Raw genomic sequence first — 17,049 nt, 5'->3', positions numbered from 1 at the left:
ACCTGGTTCGAGGGTGAGGCGAGAGCTAAGGAAGAACCCATTAAATTTGGGGGCTGATCTGAATCACAGGGCTAAGCTAATAATCTCATAACTTTAGAAAACGGGAATTTTTTTTTTCTCTTTTGAATGCATGACACTTCGGTGAATCCAAATGTGAATTGTTAACAATAAAGTCCACCAGAAATATTAATGAAAAATGTTCTGTAGGCTTTGAGAGAACAGGCACAACCACATGTCATTCTCATCTTCTAGTAGTTTTGGGAATATATCCAGACATAAAGTGATCGGCACTCTCCTAGTGCCCTTCTTTTTATTACTGTGGGTGTAAATTGTGAAATAATAGAACGTAGAAACATGAATTTGTTAAATTTTCTGTATATCTTACAAGTGCAATGAATGGTCTTTTTCAGAGTGCGACTGGAGATGGAGGAAGTGAAACAGAAAACTAAAGAGGAAGAAGATGTGAGTGTTTTGCATTTGTACAGCAGTGTCTTTGATTATAGTAGTATATAACGTGTTTCTCTTGTGTCTTTATTAATGATAAATATGTTTCTGCGTGGTCATGTGTGGGCTTAATTGTGTGCTACCACAGAGTGATGTACCGACAGCGCAGAGGAAACGCTTCACCAGAGTGGAAATGGCCAGAGTGCTGATGGAGAGGAACCAGTACAAAGAGCGACTGATGGAGCTACAGGAAGCGGTGCGGTGGACAGAGATGATCAGGTACACAACAGAAGGATGCAAATTCACAGGTGTACATGATTACATTTTTGTTTACATTAGGGTTATTATTGGAGTATCTTATTGGTTGTCACTAATTGTACTAGGCTGTTGTAGAGCTTCACTAACTCATACTTAATATTCACCACATATAATCTAATCCCGGTGTCCGCTTGTTGTGTGAAAATGATGTTGCTGTCTTCTTATTTTGAAGCTGAAATCCCTAACTTTCTGCACCAAAAACAGGGGTCCCATTGTTCCTTGAAGTGCTTGAAAGTTTGTGAACTTGAGAAAAAAAGCAAGGCCTTAAAAGTTAAAAATAGACATAAACAGACGTGTGTCATTGAAAGTGCGTGGGTTTAAACCGTAGTGCTTTCCATCACTGCAATACTGGACTCACACAAAAGTTTTGGCCCAATTTATGCCTGATTCACCCCTCCTGACATCTGGACGAGCATTCTGGTCTGGGACCTTGGTTGGTACTGATGTCCAGCTGAGATTGTCTGGTAATGTGAGAGGTTGACAGATTCAGTGTTAAGCCTCTTGAAGTGCTCGCAGACTCATCAAGGCCGCTCAGATAATATGATATATTCAGGATTTAAACTTGGATGGTACGGTTATGATTATGACAGTTAAAGCAGCTGACAGTGTAGCCCTCAAAGCTAACGTTAGCTAGCATACTACTGTTGACATATATCATTAAAATCTCACCTCCAGTTGCTAAAGAACACACAACCTGCGTTGACCATTTTCTCATCCAGACTCATTAGGCCTTCTGCTTTTGTTTTTCTCACTGCAAAGTGTTGTTAACATTACAGCCAGTTGTTTCACTACATCTTCCCCATGAGATGATGTGAGGTGGCGCGTTCATGCTCCCGCAGGCACAATGATCTTAACAACATCCTGTAAAGCAGGATGTGCCATTATTTTTAAATCTCGTAGTGTGTGGATGTTTGACATCAGAGAGGAGAACATCTGTTCCTCTGTAAAGTTTCTCCTTATGTGCGTGATGCAACCCGATTTCAAAATCGGAAGGGATTTTAAAACTCCTGCAGCCTGAGCCCGGCTTAACGCAGCACAATTGAGAAGTGTTCACACATTCAAGCCTTTCTCTCTTTTTAATTGTCTGTGAGCTTCTGTAAAGCCTCTTCCCTCCATTATAAAAATTCTCAGTGTTGTAACAGTAATTAACCTCGATCCCTGTCTCAAACTGGGTTGTGCTGGGTCCTTGAATTTAAGAGAATTGGGCCTTGAAAGTCCTTGGATTTAATGCAAAGATGACATCCAGTGTTGCTGCTCCAAGACTCACGCAACATCTCCATCCACAACAATGTCTTAGTGCCTCAGCCAACAGTGAAATAAAGCACTTAACAGATTTCTTTCTCAAATATAAGAGGCAGTTGGAAATCTGCAGATTTGTGTGTCTCAAAACTGAGAACAGCTAACATGATACCATCTCGTCCTCTTCTTCAGGGCCTCCAGAGAAAATCCAACCCTCACAGAAAAAAAGAAATCCAGCATCTGGCAGTTGTAAGTCCCCCCAAATGTACAGTTTCTTTCTTTCTTTCTTCTTTCTTTGTTCTTTTAAACAACCTTTGTCTGGGCTTTTATTTCGACACTGTTGAGGTCGCCCTGTGGTATTTTCTCTCAACTGTTCAATTACATTTTGTTTTCTCATCTTTTCCCGGGATGTGCTATTGAATTGGCAGCATTAGGTAAAGATGGTTTAATAAACCTCCACCCTGCCAAACCTCTCTCTTTCCCTCCACTGACACAGAACTGCTCCTCCATTACAAATGGATCCAACTTTGATGTGTCTTTATCCATGAACTTTTCTCTCCATGAAGTGCATCAGTTGTTGTTATCACAAACTGCTCAGACATGACTCTCCCTGTGCCCCCGGGCTTTCCTGTCTCCCGCCTGCTGTGTGCCTTTTTTTTGATGTTTTCCTACTATGTCTGCTCACAGGGAGCTAAAGAGGCCTTAAATGAGGTCGGACCTGCAGAATATTTGTAACAAATTTAGTAGATGTGTTAGTGTTATCAGGCATATTTGAGTAAACATCAAGAAAATATTAACCAAAAAGATAAAGCAGTAAACTTCTACCTCATGATTTCATTTTCTGCCATGATTTAAATGACATATGTTAATGTAGTTGAACAATATTAGCCCCAGCTTTGATGCAGTGTGTAGTTGATATGGAAAATATCACCTGTATAGAATAATATGATTTATGCACCAATCTGAAATCTGGGTTTAGACATTAAGATATTTTATTTCCTTTTCTTGAACTGTGGTGTTTTTATGTGTTTATTTAGACTTTTATTTACACATGCTAAATGTTTTAAGATGCATAAGTGCAAAACTATCTAACTTGACACTCTCACACTGCTAAATACACAATTTGGTTCGTGCTTGAAAAGTATTGATGTTCAATATCCACAGTTAGGAAGTGCTCAGCTATTCCAAGACTCCCAGCATGCTTTACGTCACTGTACAGTAAATGTTGGTGGTTCCTTGGTTGTCTGGTTGGTTGGTCAGTCGGTGACCCCCCCTTCCTTGCTTTTTCCCTGCACTCCTGTCTGCTCTGTTTCCCCCCTGGCTCTCTGTAACTTCGCCACCTGCAGCTTCAGCAGGCTGTTTAGCTCCTCCTCCAGTGCCCCGGCTATAAAGAAGGTGGAGTCCCAGGCCAACATGAAGTACAATGCTCCCGGCGGCATGGTAAAGAGGAGTAGCACCTTCTCCCAGTTCCCCACAGAGAAGTCCAAGACGTTCGACTTCCTCAATGAAGAGTGAGTAATGGATCAAGTGACAGTGTTTGGTGTTTTTTATCCATGTGAACATGAAGGAAATTTTTTTAAAAAGGCACCAAATGTGAAACTTAATTGATACCAATCCAAAAACTTTGGAAAAAAAGTCAAATCAGTGATTACATTCTGATAATTTGCAGTTTTAATTTGACTCATTCCAAAAATGTTTGTAGACGTATTATTTTGGTGGCACAGTGGTTAGCATCGTTGCCTCGCAGCAAGAGGGTTCCAGGTTTGAATCCAGGGTAGGGGGTTCGAACACTGGGGTGGGGGAGCCCTCCTGTGTGGAGTTTGCATGTTCTCCCCGTGTCAGTGTGGGTTTTCTCCGGGTACTCCAGCTTCCTCCCACAGTCCAGATTAATTGGTGACTCTAAATTGCCCATAGGTGTAAATGTGAGTGTGAATGGTTGTCTGTCTCACCTAATGACCTGCAATAACATACAGTTATATAATGTATCTGTAAGCTGCTGACATTTCTCTCTGTCGTTGCGCCTCTTGTAGGAAGGACCAGTGCAGTTCGCCATCGCGTAAAGAGCAGAAGAGAGCCCAGTACAGACAAGTCAAGGCTCACATGCAGAAGGAGGATGGGCGAGTCACTGCACACGGCTGGAGCCTGCCCAGCAAATACAAGGTAGGAAATGAAGGGTTGAATTTGACTCATGTAGGAAGAAATATGGCTGTTTTTTTTCATTGATTTGGTTCAGTTAAACTTTACCACTCTCTTGCAAAGAAAACATTTTAGTCGTCCACCAGATGGAGCTCAACGCTGTCTTTAAACTGTGGGCTCCAACTAGAGCACCTCTTAAAGTGCTATTGGCACTTCCTGTTTGCATTGTATCTATAAATGTACAGAAGACTATCAATGGATTAGATGATACTGAAGAAAACACAAAAACATGAAGATTCTCAGGCAAAGAGCATCTTACTGTTATGTGTTTTAAGCAGATTTATTGAAGTTTATTGCGATGGACCTCAGAGATAATAGAGGTGGGGGAAAAATCAATACAGTAAAAATCACAGTCACAAATATTTTGTGTCAATATTGTATCGTCACACAGTGCCAAGTATCGATTTTTTATCATATAAATAATGAATATTTACAAATACAAATTAAACACTAGGTACCCCACTTTAATAATTTTATCAGTTACTTCTTCAGTCCACTAGATACATTTTGCTGCTACAAAAAAAATGGCTGAAGTGAGATGAACAGCTTGAAAACTTTATCTTATTAGATAAAACAGTTGCTGACAAAGTTTTCCTTTGGAGACATTATTTGAATTATTTCTATATTTTATGGCAATACATATCGTAAAACATTTAAAATGGCAATAATGTTGTGTGGCTAATGTATCATGATAATATCGTATCGTTGATCCTCTGGTGATTCCCACCTCCGACTATAATGGCACACTATCTCACAGACAATTTGTGACTGCTGTCTCATTTTTTCCAAACTAGAGCAGTACACAAAAGTCACACTGGGGCAAACATTGCCGTCCCTCTGCAAAATGCAGGAGATGAATAGGGGATATTGGTTGTAACTGACACCTGCATAGGGATACCTGCATGTGAAGTGTTTCGCTCACATGCTTAACCTGGCCTCACAGAGGGCGTTAAATCTGCCGTCAGTTTGTCAGGTGTATGCAGCTTTTCTGACAGGTTGACGGTATTGGTCAGCCTGTCTGCTTTGCATCACATTTCGCTGCAATAAAAATGATTGAAATCAGATGAACAGACTGAAAACTTTATCTTATGAGGTAAATCTGATGTTGACAAAGTTTTCCTTTACGGAAATAATTTGCAGTTGAAAGAAAAGGTAATATAGTGCAATGTTTTTTATCGCAATTCTCACCATATCGCAATAATATTGCATTATGACAAAAGTATCGTGATCATATCGTATCATGGGTCCTCTGGCGATTCCCACCCCTAAGAGATAAAGAAGTGTGAGTCACAGATCCAGAAACATGTGTATCAACTTTTGACTAAAATTGTAGCTCACATCTCTGCCTTTGCGTCGTATTGCTCCTGCAGATGGTCTGACTAGCTGACTAAATCTGGGTGAAAATTTGTTTTAAAAGCCTGTGTCCTTTCCATGTGCTTGTTATGCCCAACAGGTGGCAAATGGTGGACAGGTGGAGAACAAAATGAACTTACCCGTGCCCGTGTACTTGAGACCTCTGGATCAGAAAGATGCTTCTATGAAGGTACGTAAGTCAAGACTAGATAACACCACAAGCAGCATACTGTCTATTGTGCTATTTTGTAAAGTGTTGTCTGTTCCCCAGCTGTGGTGTGCTGCAGGGGTCAACCTGTCTGGGGGGAGGACATTACCAGAGCTCATGAAGCAGACAAAAGGTTCCCAGAGTAGCCTGGACCAGTTGGAGCACGAGAGTAAGGTAAGTATATCAAGGAAGAAGCATTCAGAGTTCAGAAAGTCCTCAAACTTTGGTTTAAATTCTGTTGAGACTGTTGGCTGATTTCATGTTGTCTGTAAGGAGCAGGAGAAAGGGGAGCAGGAGAAGGAGCTGGTCATTCAGGACGAGACATCCAGCAGGGTGTGGGTGTGCACCAGCACCCACTCCTCCACCAAGGTCATGGTGCTGGATGCCAGTCAGCCCTCTGACCTACTTGACAGCTTCTACGCCTGCAACACCCACGTCGTCTGCATTGCCAGCGTGCCAGGTGGGCTGAGTGGTTTGTTTGTGCGGGTTGGGTTAATGGGTTTTATCTTTGTCATCCATGACTGCATCATTTCTCTGTGATCCTGTCAGCTGAGTTTTGACTGTGAGGTTGTTTGTGTTGTTTTTTAGGAGTTTTGGAGACTGATTTTCCAGCAGGCGAGGAGGTACCCCAGGACCCAGAGGCTAGCCAAGGTGATGGGGTGTCACTGGCCGGCAGTGTGGCCAGTGTGGGCTCAACAGGCAGCGATGGTGCCATGGCAGCAGAGGGGACCACTGCCATCCCCCAGACGGCCAGCGCAGGTGTCTCAGACCAGCCGGCTGAGCACAGCGGCATCTCCAGCTCAGGTACTTCTCTGCTGATCAAGTATGTTCCAATTTGTTTTACAGCCATACTGCTAGCATAGGGGATGCTAGGTAATTGGATCCAGCAGGAGCTTGCATTACAAAGTGGTACTTGTGAATCTAACAAGCTAAATAAATGGATCATGTTGTGATCCATGTTGCCCACAGTTGAGCTGTCCAGAGAGACCAGTCCAGCAGAAGACGGCGTTCCCACGGCCGAAGAGGCAACGGAAGCAACGGAGGCTAACGCTGGCATGGGCGAAGAAGGAGAGGAGGAACAGGGAGCTGATCAGAACCAGCCAGGAATCTACACGGAGCATGTGTTCACCGACCCACTGGGTGTGGGACCCACTGACTCCCCTTCTGCTGACACAGAGAGGTGAGCATTGATATTGATATTATCGTCGGGTGGTTTTAGTAAGCGCTAAGATACGCAGAGGTTCACGGTGGTATTGACTAACTAAGGGTGCTTTCACACCTGCCCTGTGTGGTGCGGTTCAATTGAACTCAGGTTCACTTGCCCCTTAAGTTTCGTTTGGGCAGGTGTGAACACCGCAATCGCACTTGGGTGTGCACCAAAACAACTGGACCGAGATCTTCTTGAAGAGGTGGTCAGCTGTTACAGTTTTGTATAATTGATGCATTTTAAAAACTGGTGAATCTTCTACCTTTTGTGATCCAGGGGCTGCGGGCAGGATGGTGAGCCGTTGTTCCCAGAGGACTCGGACAGGTCAGAAGGAGAAATCCTGAGAATGAGCAGCGCACTGCCCACCATGTGGCTGGGAGCTCAGAATGGATGGTGAGCAGGAAAACAGCCACTAGATGGTGCTATTAATCCATTAGCGAAACATCATCATAAAGCTTTTTACTCTGTGAGCATTTAAGGACTGAATATGAAATCAAGTCTATATTCTATTTAAGTTTGAAATCCACTCCTTGTAAGCCAGTACTGCTCTCTGATCGGCCTTTCTTCACCTCTCTGTCTCTCCTTCTAAAGTCTGTATGTGCACTCGTCTGTGGCTCGATGGAGGAAGTGTCTCCACGCCATCAAACTGAAAGACTCCATCCTCAGCATAGTGTGAGTACAAAGTCGATAGTGCAGTTATTCAAGGACACACACAAACCAAATATAGATTCATAGCTACAGAAAAATGTGGGAAAAGAGTGTGTTTATTTCTTTTACAGGCACGTTAAAGGAAGAGTCCTGGTAGCTTTGGCTGATGGGACATTAGCGATTTTCCACAGAGGCATTGGTGAGTATGTGGGATAGCACTCTTTTCAGACGTGCATAATTTCTTCACAGTTTTTGGTATGAATCCACATGCACCATTTTTATAAATGTTGTGAAGTGTCAGCAATTTAAAAGGAAGCTAAAACTATCAGTATAAGTTCTTTTTTTGTCATAGTATTTACACCCTTGGAGGTATTTTTGATGATGCCACAAACGTTCTCATCGTTCTCTTTCTTCCTCCCAAGCAGACGGTCAGTGGGATTTAACCAACTATCACCTGTTGGATCTGGGCCGGCCTCACCACTCTATCCGCTGTATGACAGTAGTCCATGACAAGGTGTGGTGCGGCTACAGGAACAAGATCTACGTCATCCAGCCTAAGGCCATGAGGATAGAGGTACAGCGGTCATTATATTTAATAAAAGTATTACTCACTGACTAAGACGTTTCTTGCTGTGACATTTGAAAATCCTACATTGAACATTTCCATAATGTTCTAATATCATCTCAATCTGTCACGTCTGAGCAGAAGTCGTTTGACGCTCATCCTCGCAAGGAGAGTCAGGTGCGGCAGCTGGCCTGGGTTGGAGACGGCATCTGGGTGTCCATCCGACTGGATTCAACTCTACGCTTGTTTCACGCACACACCTACCAGCACCTCCAGGACGTGGACATCGAGCCCTACGTCAGCAAGATGTTGGGTATGCAGGCTTTTGTCTTCCTACCAACTGGTCACTTTTTCTCAGAAATGACTTCTCCTCTGACTTTAATCTGACCATTTTTTTTCTTACATTTTGAGACCAGCTTCTTTATATTTTGGTTGATACTGAATTGTTTCCTCCAGATCATTTGCACGTGGATTGAAAGATGAAGTGTGTGTTCTGTGTGTGTCGCAGGTACGGGTAAACTGGGCTTCTCGTTTGTGAGAATCACAGCTCTGATGGTGTCCTGCGGCCGACTCTGGGTGGGGACAGGAAACGGCGTCATCATCTCCATCCCGCTGTCTGAAGGTATCACACACCCACACCGCATCAGCACACTCAGGTTTACCCTGTACAACAATCTCAACATTCCCTTAAGGCTGCAACGATTAGTCGACTAACTAATGAGTAATCATCTATTAAAATAATCCGTGACTATTTTAGTAGTCGACTAATCGGTTTGAGTCTTTTTCCGTAGAAAAGTACTATAAAAGTACCCCAAAATACTCTTATTGCAGCTTCTTACGGTCAAATATTGGCAGCTTTACACACTCTATCATGACGGTGAACTAAAACCCTTTGGCGTGAGTATGAAACAAGACATTAGATGACATAGTTTTTGGGGTTTGGGAGTGACAGACCGACATTTTTCAACATTTTAAAACATTTTTCGATAAAATGATTAGTCGACTAATTGAAGAAATAATCGACAGATTAGTCGACAATGAAAATAATCGTTAGTTGCAGCCCTACATTCCCTGTAGTTCCCATGAGGCTTCTTAATCACTGTTGTAATCACTGGAGTTTCTGTGCAAACATGGTATCTGAGTAGATTTCCCTTTCTTTAACAAAACTTATCATTTTCTTCTTTCTTGTAAATAATTTGTGGTTTGGATGGATTGGAATTAAACACTTCATTTTCATGAATGAATGTATGTTTATTAGTGTTTGGCAAAGAGATCAAAGACCACACCCTGGGTGGTACAGATTAAAGAAACCAGATACAATATTTTATTAGTGAGCTTTAGAGGTGTCAGTAGATATCGTCATGTTTACCATACAGACATGAGAGTGGGATCAATCCAGTGTTTCCCACAGAATTAGAATTTAAAGGGATAGTGCACCCAAAAATGAAAGTTCAGCCATTATCTACTCACCCATATGCCGAGGGAGGCTCAGGTGAAGTTGTAGAGTCCTCACATCCCTTGCGTAGATCCCAGGGGAGAAGGGGTAGCAACACAACTCCACCTAATGCAGGCTGACGGCGCCCCAGATTCAAACGTCCAAAAACACATAATTGAAACCACAAAACCACTATGGACGAGCAGTATGGAGATATTTTGTGGTTTCAATTATGTGTTTGAATGACGTTTGAATCTGGGGCGCCGTCAGCCTGCATTAGGTGCAGTTGTGTTGCCACCCCCTCTCCCCTGGGATCTCCGCAAGTGTTGTGAAGACTCTAAAACTTCACCTGAGCCTCCTTCGGCATATGGGTGAGTAGATAATGGCTGAGTTCTCATTTTTGGGTGCACTATCACTTTAAGTGGGGGGGTCTCAAGCCCAGTTCAGACCAAAGATTCGCAACAAGACGAGTTGGAACAGGCAACTCACCCTAAATGTTGACGTCATGGCAGGCTGCCACAAATGCCAAAAAACTCTTGGCATGAAAGCAAATAAGCATATTTCTCCAAATCACGAACTATCCCTTAAAAATAAAGTCTCACCCTGGCATACAAACCTCTTCAGCCTCTCTAAATCCTGGCTGCCATACATCGTTTCTGCACTCACTTCCCACTGTGTATCTGCGTCCTAGATTTCTCTCAAGGCACGTTCAAACAATGCAGCGATTGTTACCACCCAGGCGCTACTTGTTGAATAAAAGACAACCCTGGGTTGCCATGGATACAGGTCTCACAGTCACTGCGTAGCTCACACAGCGCTGTGTCTCAGCACCGTTTTGCAGGTTCATACTCCACAGCTCTGTTTTAGAGGAAATTGAGGAGTGCTGCTCGCTCTCAAATATTTAAACTTTTTGAAGCATGTCGGCTAGTTTTCATCCCTCGTCTCCATCTTCCTTTATGTTCTGTGCAGTTCACTGTGATTCTTGCTTTCTGTCTTGAACTGCTCTTGACATGGAGTGTGACTGCGAGAGTGCCGAAGATCTTATTTTTGTTGAACCTTTAACTTCTCTCCCACAGGCTCCGCTCGCTGGTCAGAAGCATAGAGCTCTCTTTTTGCATGGGTGTCTCACTTTTTTCAAAAACAATGAGGGCAAACAGACTCCTCTGTTGTCAGACTGACATGAACCCACAGGCCGCTCTGCTGTCTGTCTGAGAGACTGTGTGCAGGCCACCTCTGCTCATAACCCTGCTTTGTCTTGTTTTTGCAGATGGAAAATCAGTGTTACACTAAATAGGATGTCTAGAGTGTGTATGTGCCTCAGTGAGCCATGAGTGCTGATGATTTTTGATACACTTCCTGCCCCTGAGATTTAATCGTCTCACCCAAGACCTCATCTTTTGTCTTTTGCACTGCCCTCTTCACCCACAGGTGGCCTTCTTGTGAAGATAAAATGCACGCTGTGACTTGAATAGCTTTTATTACTTTCTTTCTCATTCCACAGCCAACAAGACAACGGGAATAGTGCCAAATCGGCCCGGCAGTGCTGTACGGGTTTATGGTGATGACAGTTCAGACTGTGGTGTGCAGGGCAGCTTTGTGCCATACTGCTCCATGGCCCACGCCCAGCTGTGCTTCCATGGACATCGAGATGCTGTCAAGTTTTTTGTCACTGTGCCAGGTAAGTGATGAGTAGTGATAAACTTTGGTAAATGCTGCATGATTAATAACAGTTAACTACTGACAATGTCCAGCCATGTGCATCCGTCAAATTACTGTATTTGAGTAATTGACATGATTTCACATCTGGTACGATAACACAAACCTGTAGCCAGCAACACCATTTACAGGAAAAATATATAAAAAGAAAACTAATTGGGATTTATATTGATAACAGATAAATTGTCAGTCAAAAAATGTGTTGGTTGCAGCTTCTGAAATATGATCATTTGATGCTTTTCTCTGTTTCATATCATTGTAAATGGAATATCTTGATTTATTACTGTTGGTTGGACAAAACAAGACATTTGAAGACATTGTTTACTGCTCTTTGACATTTCATAGACAGAACAATCAAGAAAATAATGTACAGATCAATTGATAATGAATTGCATTTATCTTTATTATGCACAATTGTGTGAATATCAGTTGACAGAAAATATATTCATGAGTGTTCATAATTAAGTAATTCTTTAAGTAAATTATGGCGTAAAAATGGCGGCTGCTTCCTGATTCCAACTTCCCCTCATTAACAACAAGGCCTGTAAACAAAACATGTTTGATTTATTGTCCCAGGTCAGGCGATGCCCCCTCCAGGCAGTGCAGATTCAGGCTCTGATGACCCTCCATCTGAATCCTCTGACACAGCAACCTCTGAGCCCAAAACATACCTGGTCATGAGTGGAGGAGAAGGCTACATTGACTTCAGAATGGGTGAGTATGTCACTACTACTGGCACTGCTGACAAAACACAGATGTACTGCTGAGTATTCACTTAGTTGGACACAACAGGTGGTGCACATGGTTCTCCTCAGTGAATTGCAAATTATTAAAGGTTGCATTTGAATTCACATGAAGAGTAATATACAGGATGCCTGCAGGGTAACGTTTGCATTAATTTCATTGTTGGGCACATAGTGTGATTCTGTGTAGTTTTATATATGAAATGCTACTGGATTTAACATGATCTGAAAAAAAAACAACCGCACTCACTGAGCTGCTGCTTCATAACGTTGTTTGAAGGTCCCTTCATGCATACCATACTATGACATTTTGACGACATACTATACCATGACATTTTTTGTGACATGTTGACTACATACTATACTATGACATTTTTTATCACATTTTGACGACAAACTATACTACGACTTTTTTAAAGGCATTTTTTGGGATGTTTTAACAACATACTTTACTATGACATTTTTTATCACATTTTGACGACATACTATACTATGACTTTTTTATGACTTTTTGATGACATACTATACTATGACATTTTTTGGGACATTTTAACAACATACTATACTATGACATTTTGGTGACATACTATACTATGACATTTTTTTGTATATTCTGATGACACACTGTACTATAACGTTTTTTATGACATTCTGACGACATGCTATACTATGACTTTTTTTATCACATTCTGACGACATGCTATACTATGACTTTTTTTTATCACATTTTGAGGACATACTGTACCATCACGTTTTTTTATGACATTTTGACGACATCCTATACTATGACTTTTTTTTTAGTGAAATTTGGCGACATACTATACTATGACTTTTTTTTTATGATATTTTGACGACATACTATACTATGACTTTTTTTTTCCGGTATATTTTGACGACATACTATACTATGACTTTTTTTTTCGGTATATTTTGATGACATACTATACTATGACATTTTTTGGGACACTTTGATAACATACTATACTATGACTTTTTTTATGACATTTTAACAACAAACTATACTATGACATTTTTCAAGGCATTCTATACTATCAGCTTTCCTTACATTATTTTAATGGCATACTTCACTATGACACTTTACAGCATCCTTATGGCATGCTTTCCAAGAGATTTTTAGTGATTTTTTTCTGTTTTAAACTGGTGCAAAAAGGCCCCATCTGTTCACTGTGACACACCTTATACTGTATGCTGTTTGTTTGACTCATCTTCCTCCTCTTCAGGTGATGAAGGCGGTGAGTTGGACGGTTTATCAGAGCCAACAGGCAGCCAGCAGTCGCCACCTACCAAGGCTGAGCGGAGCCATCTCATTGTCTGGCAGGTCACAACATCTAATGATTGAAAAGAAAAAAAGAAATCACAGACTGTTATGTCAACGCCAGGACCGCCCACCAAACCCCTGCATGTCCTCCTCGAAGTTTTTAATTTGATATTATTGATTGTTCTTAATGCCTGAGTAGTTGACTACTTTGTAAAAAAACAATTATTTTTAGTCCATGTTTTGTACAGTTTATTCTTTATGAATTTGAATTAGGTAAGGTGAGTTTTATGTTAACTTAAAGAATACGTCCAAGGTCCAGGTGTTGGAAAAGCCGGTGCACACTGAAGAAAAGGCCAAGTTAGGTTGATCAGGTAATGTATGAAAGCTGATGGTCTCCCAAATGTGTAAAAGGGTTTAGATGTGAAAGTCAAAAGGGAAAAGCGCTTGAAGCAGTTTTGCAGTCATTAAAAAAGGAGCGGAAAGTTGAACTGAAGTATATTTTATATTATACACATAAGACTTTTACATTTGTAAACCACGTCTATATGTGTGTGAGTGTCAGCTGTGTGTATGCATCACTGAGCATTTTTATTATCTCTACCAGTAGAGCTGGGTGTCAGTATGTTCCCTACAAGTCAAACTGTAAACAACATTTCAAAAGGTTCAATTCTCTGAATGTGTTGTCTGAGACTGATTATTCTACTGTATAGTCAGATTATTAGAAAAGCAACTTGCACGTACCAGTGGTAAATTAAATGTGCTTTTATTCAGCGAAAGTGGTAGAATAAAACACTGAGAGGGTGTATTAGTACTGAATGACACCGAGCCCTATTTGCCACAGGTTTATGTTTAGTGTCATGAATAATGTCTAAGCAGTTTGGGTACTGATACTAAGTAGAAGAACCAGCTTACTGTACTGTAGGTTAGTATTAGCCTGCATGGGGGAAATCCTGTGTCCTCGTCCGAGTGTGTGTGCCTGCTCGGACGTCTTAAAGCTAAACCCTCATCCGTCGTGTGAGGAGACTCTGCCTGTGCCACCAGCTTGGTGCTTCCCGTTTGCTTCAGCTCATTGGCACTTTAAAATGTTAGTCGCTTGAGGTTTAGAGGAACACCCATGGTATGTACTGAAGGGAACAAAATGTACAAATATTTGTAGCAAGGTGTCACCCCAATAACCAAAGGACGAAAGAAGAAGCACCGTGAAACTGACGATTTCATTATTTTTTTCCTTTTCCAATTTTAAATGTCTCGTGAGTCTAATAATTTGAGGGCATACATGTGTATTTTCAGGGCGTCGTCTTGTTGGGAAATAAGCTTGAATAAGGGAATCTGACTAAAAATAACATTTTTGTGTGGCACCTTCTAATGGACATGCACACAGCACTAAAGGGAGTCTCTCCTGATTGCTTCATCATTCCTAGTTTTGTTGTTACAAAAACATTTTCAGGCCTGGAAGGCAATTATTGTCATTGTTTTTCGGTTATTTTGGGCTCTGTTTGTGTTTTGTATTCATGTGTGAGATGCTTTTATTAAGTATTTTGATGATGACTGTAACACGATAGCAGGATACCAATATTAAGCAGGTGTTTTAATTTGTTTTTATATCTGAAAGGTTGGGCCAAGATGGGTCTTCAGTCCATTTCAATTTTTTTTTTTTTTTTTGCCATTCCAGTATTTATTTCCTTTATCGAGCCTATCTTGGTTCAGAATGTAACTTTCTACATGAGCAAAATATAACGGGAGGCTATTGTGAACAAAATAGTCCAATGAGTTTACGTGATTGTTAATAATGGTCAAATAAAAAGACATTAATGTAATCATGTTGGAAATTTTTGACAAACCATGAGATCAAAGCGTGCAAACAATAACTTGGTGGTTTTTCGAACAACACATTCATGTACTAAGCTATGCATGTTTTTTTTAAAGAGGACACTGCTATGTTTTCAGCTAAATCTCCGTTTACTGCCACCGTTTTGGGTGGGGTGGATGTCTATATGTGTGTATGTGTTTGTGTGTACAGTACATGTAAGGGTTTGAACGCAAGACACATTTGTCAGTGTGTGTTTGATTTTGCAAATGTGTGGTGTATGTGTGCTCACTGTATGTCCATCTGTAATACCCAGAGACTGGTCACATTTACCTGTTGCACCAGGCTCCTCTGGATGCCATAACGGTGGTTCCTCCTGGTCAATGTTTGCTAAAACAGCATCATAGCCTTATTTTTAACAATCTATTAAACTCAGTTTCATGGAACCTTTTCTGTTATCATGTGTCTCATTGTTATCATTTTTTCCCACTGATGATTGGAGAAACAGGGGTTAGAGGCCCCGTAAAAGATTCGTAATGAGCTTCTTACTCAGTAATGGGGTCTTACATGAACATAATGTATTCTGACAATGCTGGAACAGTTGTGGTGATTTCACACAGGAGATTTTTGAATGTCTTTTTTCTCCTGCGTTATTCTCCCTGACTTGAAACTGGCGGGACTCCATTGGAAAAAGGTGATCATACAGATACAGACCAATCAGGATTTTGACATATCTGAATCAAAATCTGACATCGCAAATTCTCTTTACACAGTGTTAAAGTGCTTACTGAGACAAACCATACTATGACTGTTTATAATGACATTTTGACAACATACTAAACTAGAAAAGCACTCGGAGAGTGCAGACCTCTGCCAAGCAGCTCGGATTTCCCGCCATTTTATTATTTTATCCAATTCACTTCAACCGATCACCAAAATTTTATAAACCTTTCCTGAAAATATCATCAAAATCTGTTCAGAACTTTTTGAGTTATTTTCCTGACAAACAAACAGACCAACGCCGGCGAAAACATAACCTCCTTGGCGGAGGTGACTATAACTGTTTTTTATGACGTTTTGATGACATACTATACTATGACTTTTTTCGTGATTTTGAACGACATACTATACTAAGACTTTTTATCATGATATTGACAACATACTATACTATGACTTTTTTTCCATGATTTTGAACGACATACTATACCATGACTTTTTTTCCATGATTTTGAACGACATACTATACTATTACTTTTTTCACGATTTTGAACGACATACTATACTATGACTTTTTTCAAGATTTTGAACGACATACTATACTATGACTTTTTTGGGGACACTTTGATGACATACTATACCATGACTTTTTTTCCATCATTTTGAACAACATACTATACTATAGCTTTTTCCATGATTTTGAACGACATACTATACTATTACTTTTTTCACGATTTTGAACGACATGCTATACTATGACTTTTTTCAAGATTTTGAACGACATACTATACTATGACTTTTTTGGGGACACTTTGATGACATACTTTACCATGACATTTTTCCATCATTTTGAACAACATACTATACTATTACTTTTTTCACGATTTTGAACGACATACTATACTATGACTTTTTTCACGATTTTGAACGACATACTATATACTATGACTTTTTTCACGATTCTGAACGACATACTATACTATGACTTTTTTGGGGACACTTTGATGACATACTATACCGTGACTTTTTTTTCATGATTTTGAACGACATACTATACTATGACTTTTTTCACGATTTTGAACGACATACTATACTATGACTTTTTTTGGGACACTCTGATGACATACTATACCATGACTTTTTTTTTCATGATTTTGAACGACATACTATACTA

At 40.7% G+C, this 17,049-nt stretch overlaps 2 protein-coding genes across 10 annotated transcripts in view; one reads left to right on the top strand and one right to left on the bottom strand.

The window, feature by feature from the left end:
• Positions 1-15,604, top strand: part of LOC126406072 (C-Jun-amino-terminal kinase-interacting protein 4-like) — a 37,830-nt gene extending 22,226 nt beyond the window's left edge. For 4 of the 8 annotated variants that reach the window (XM_050070210.1, XM_050070205.1, XM_050070208.1 and 1 more), the window contains 19 exons: positions 411-462; positions 593-723; positions 2,194-2,250; positions 3,348-3,512; positions 4,032-4,161; positions 5,651-5,740; positions 5,822-5,932; positions 6,032-6,218; positions 6,347-6,562; positions 6,728-6,938; positions 7,242-7,358; positions 7,557-7,637; positions 7,745-7,812; positions 8,036-8,187; positions 8,320-8,491; positions 8,687-8,800; positions 11,115-11,291; positions 11,906-12,043; positions 13,314-15,604. In XM_050070210.1, the coding sequence (XP_049926167.1) occupies positions 411-462; positions 593-723; positions 2,194-2,250; positions 3,348-3,512; positions 4,032-4,161; positions 5,651-5,740; positions 5,822-5,932; positions 6,032-6,218; positions 6,347-6,562; positions 6,728-6,938; positions 7,242-7,358; positions 7,557-7,637; positions 7,745-7,812; positions 8,036-8,187; positions 8,320-8,491; positions 8,687-8,800; positions 11,115-11,291; positions 11,906-12,043; positions 13,314-13,432 (2,488 nt within the window). In that variant the 3' untranslated portion in view covers positions 13,433-15,604. The remainder of the gene's footprint in view (positions 1-410; positions 463-592; positions 724-2,193; positions 2,251-3,347; positions 3,513-4,031; positions 4,162-5,650; positions 5,741-5,821; positions 5,933-6,031; positions 6,219-6,346; positions 6,563-6,727; positions 6,939-7,241; positions 7,359-7,556; positions 7,638-7,744; positions 7,813-8,035; positions 8,188-8,319; positions 8,492-8,686; positions 8,801-11,114; positions 11,292-11,905; positions 12,044-13,313) is intronic. The other 4 variants (XM_050070211.1, XM_050070204.1, XM_050070207.1 and 1 more) reach the window with 3 other exon arrangements.
• LOC126406075 (interferon-induced protein 44-like) overlaps positions 1-17,049 on the bottom strand; it is a 197,300-nt gene that overhangs the window by 172,685 nt on the left and 7,566 nt on the right. The window lies entirely within an intron of this gene.

This window comes from Epinephelus moara, chromosome 18, assembly GCF_006386435.1.
Source record: "Epinephelus moara isolate mb chromosome 18, YSFRI_EMoa_1.0, whole genome shotgun sequence".
Taxonomy (NCBI): Eukaryota; Metazoa; Chordata; class Actinopteri; order Perciformes; family Serranidae; genus Epinephelus; species Epinephelus moara.
This window is presented reverse-complemented; position numbering and strand designations above follow the sequence as displayed.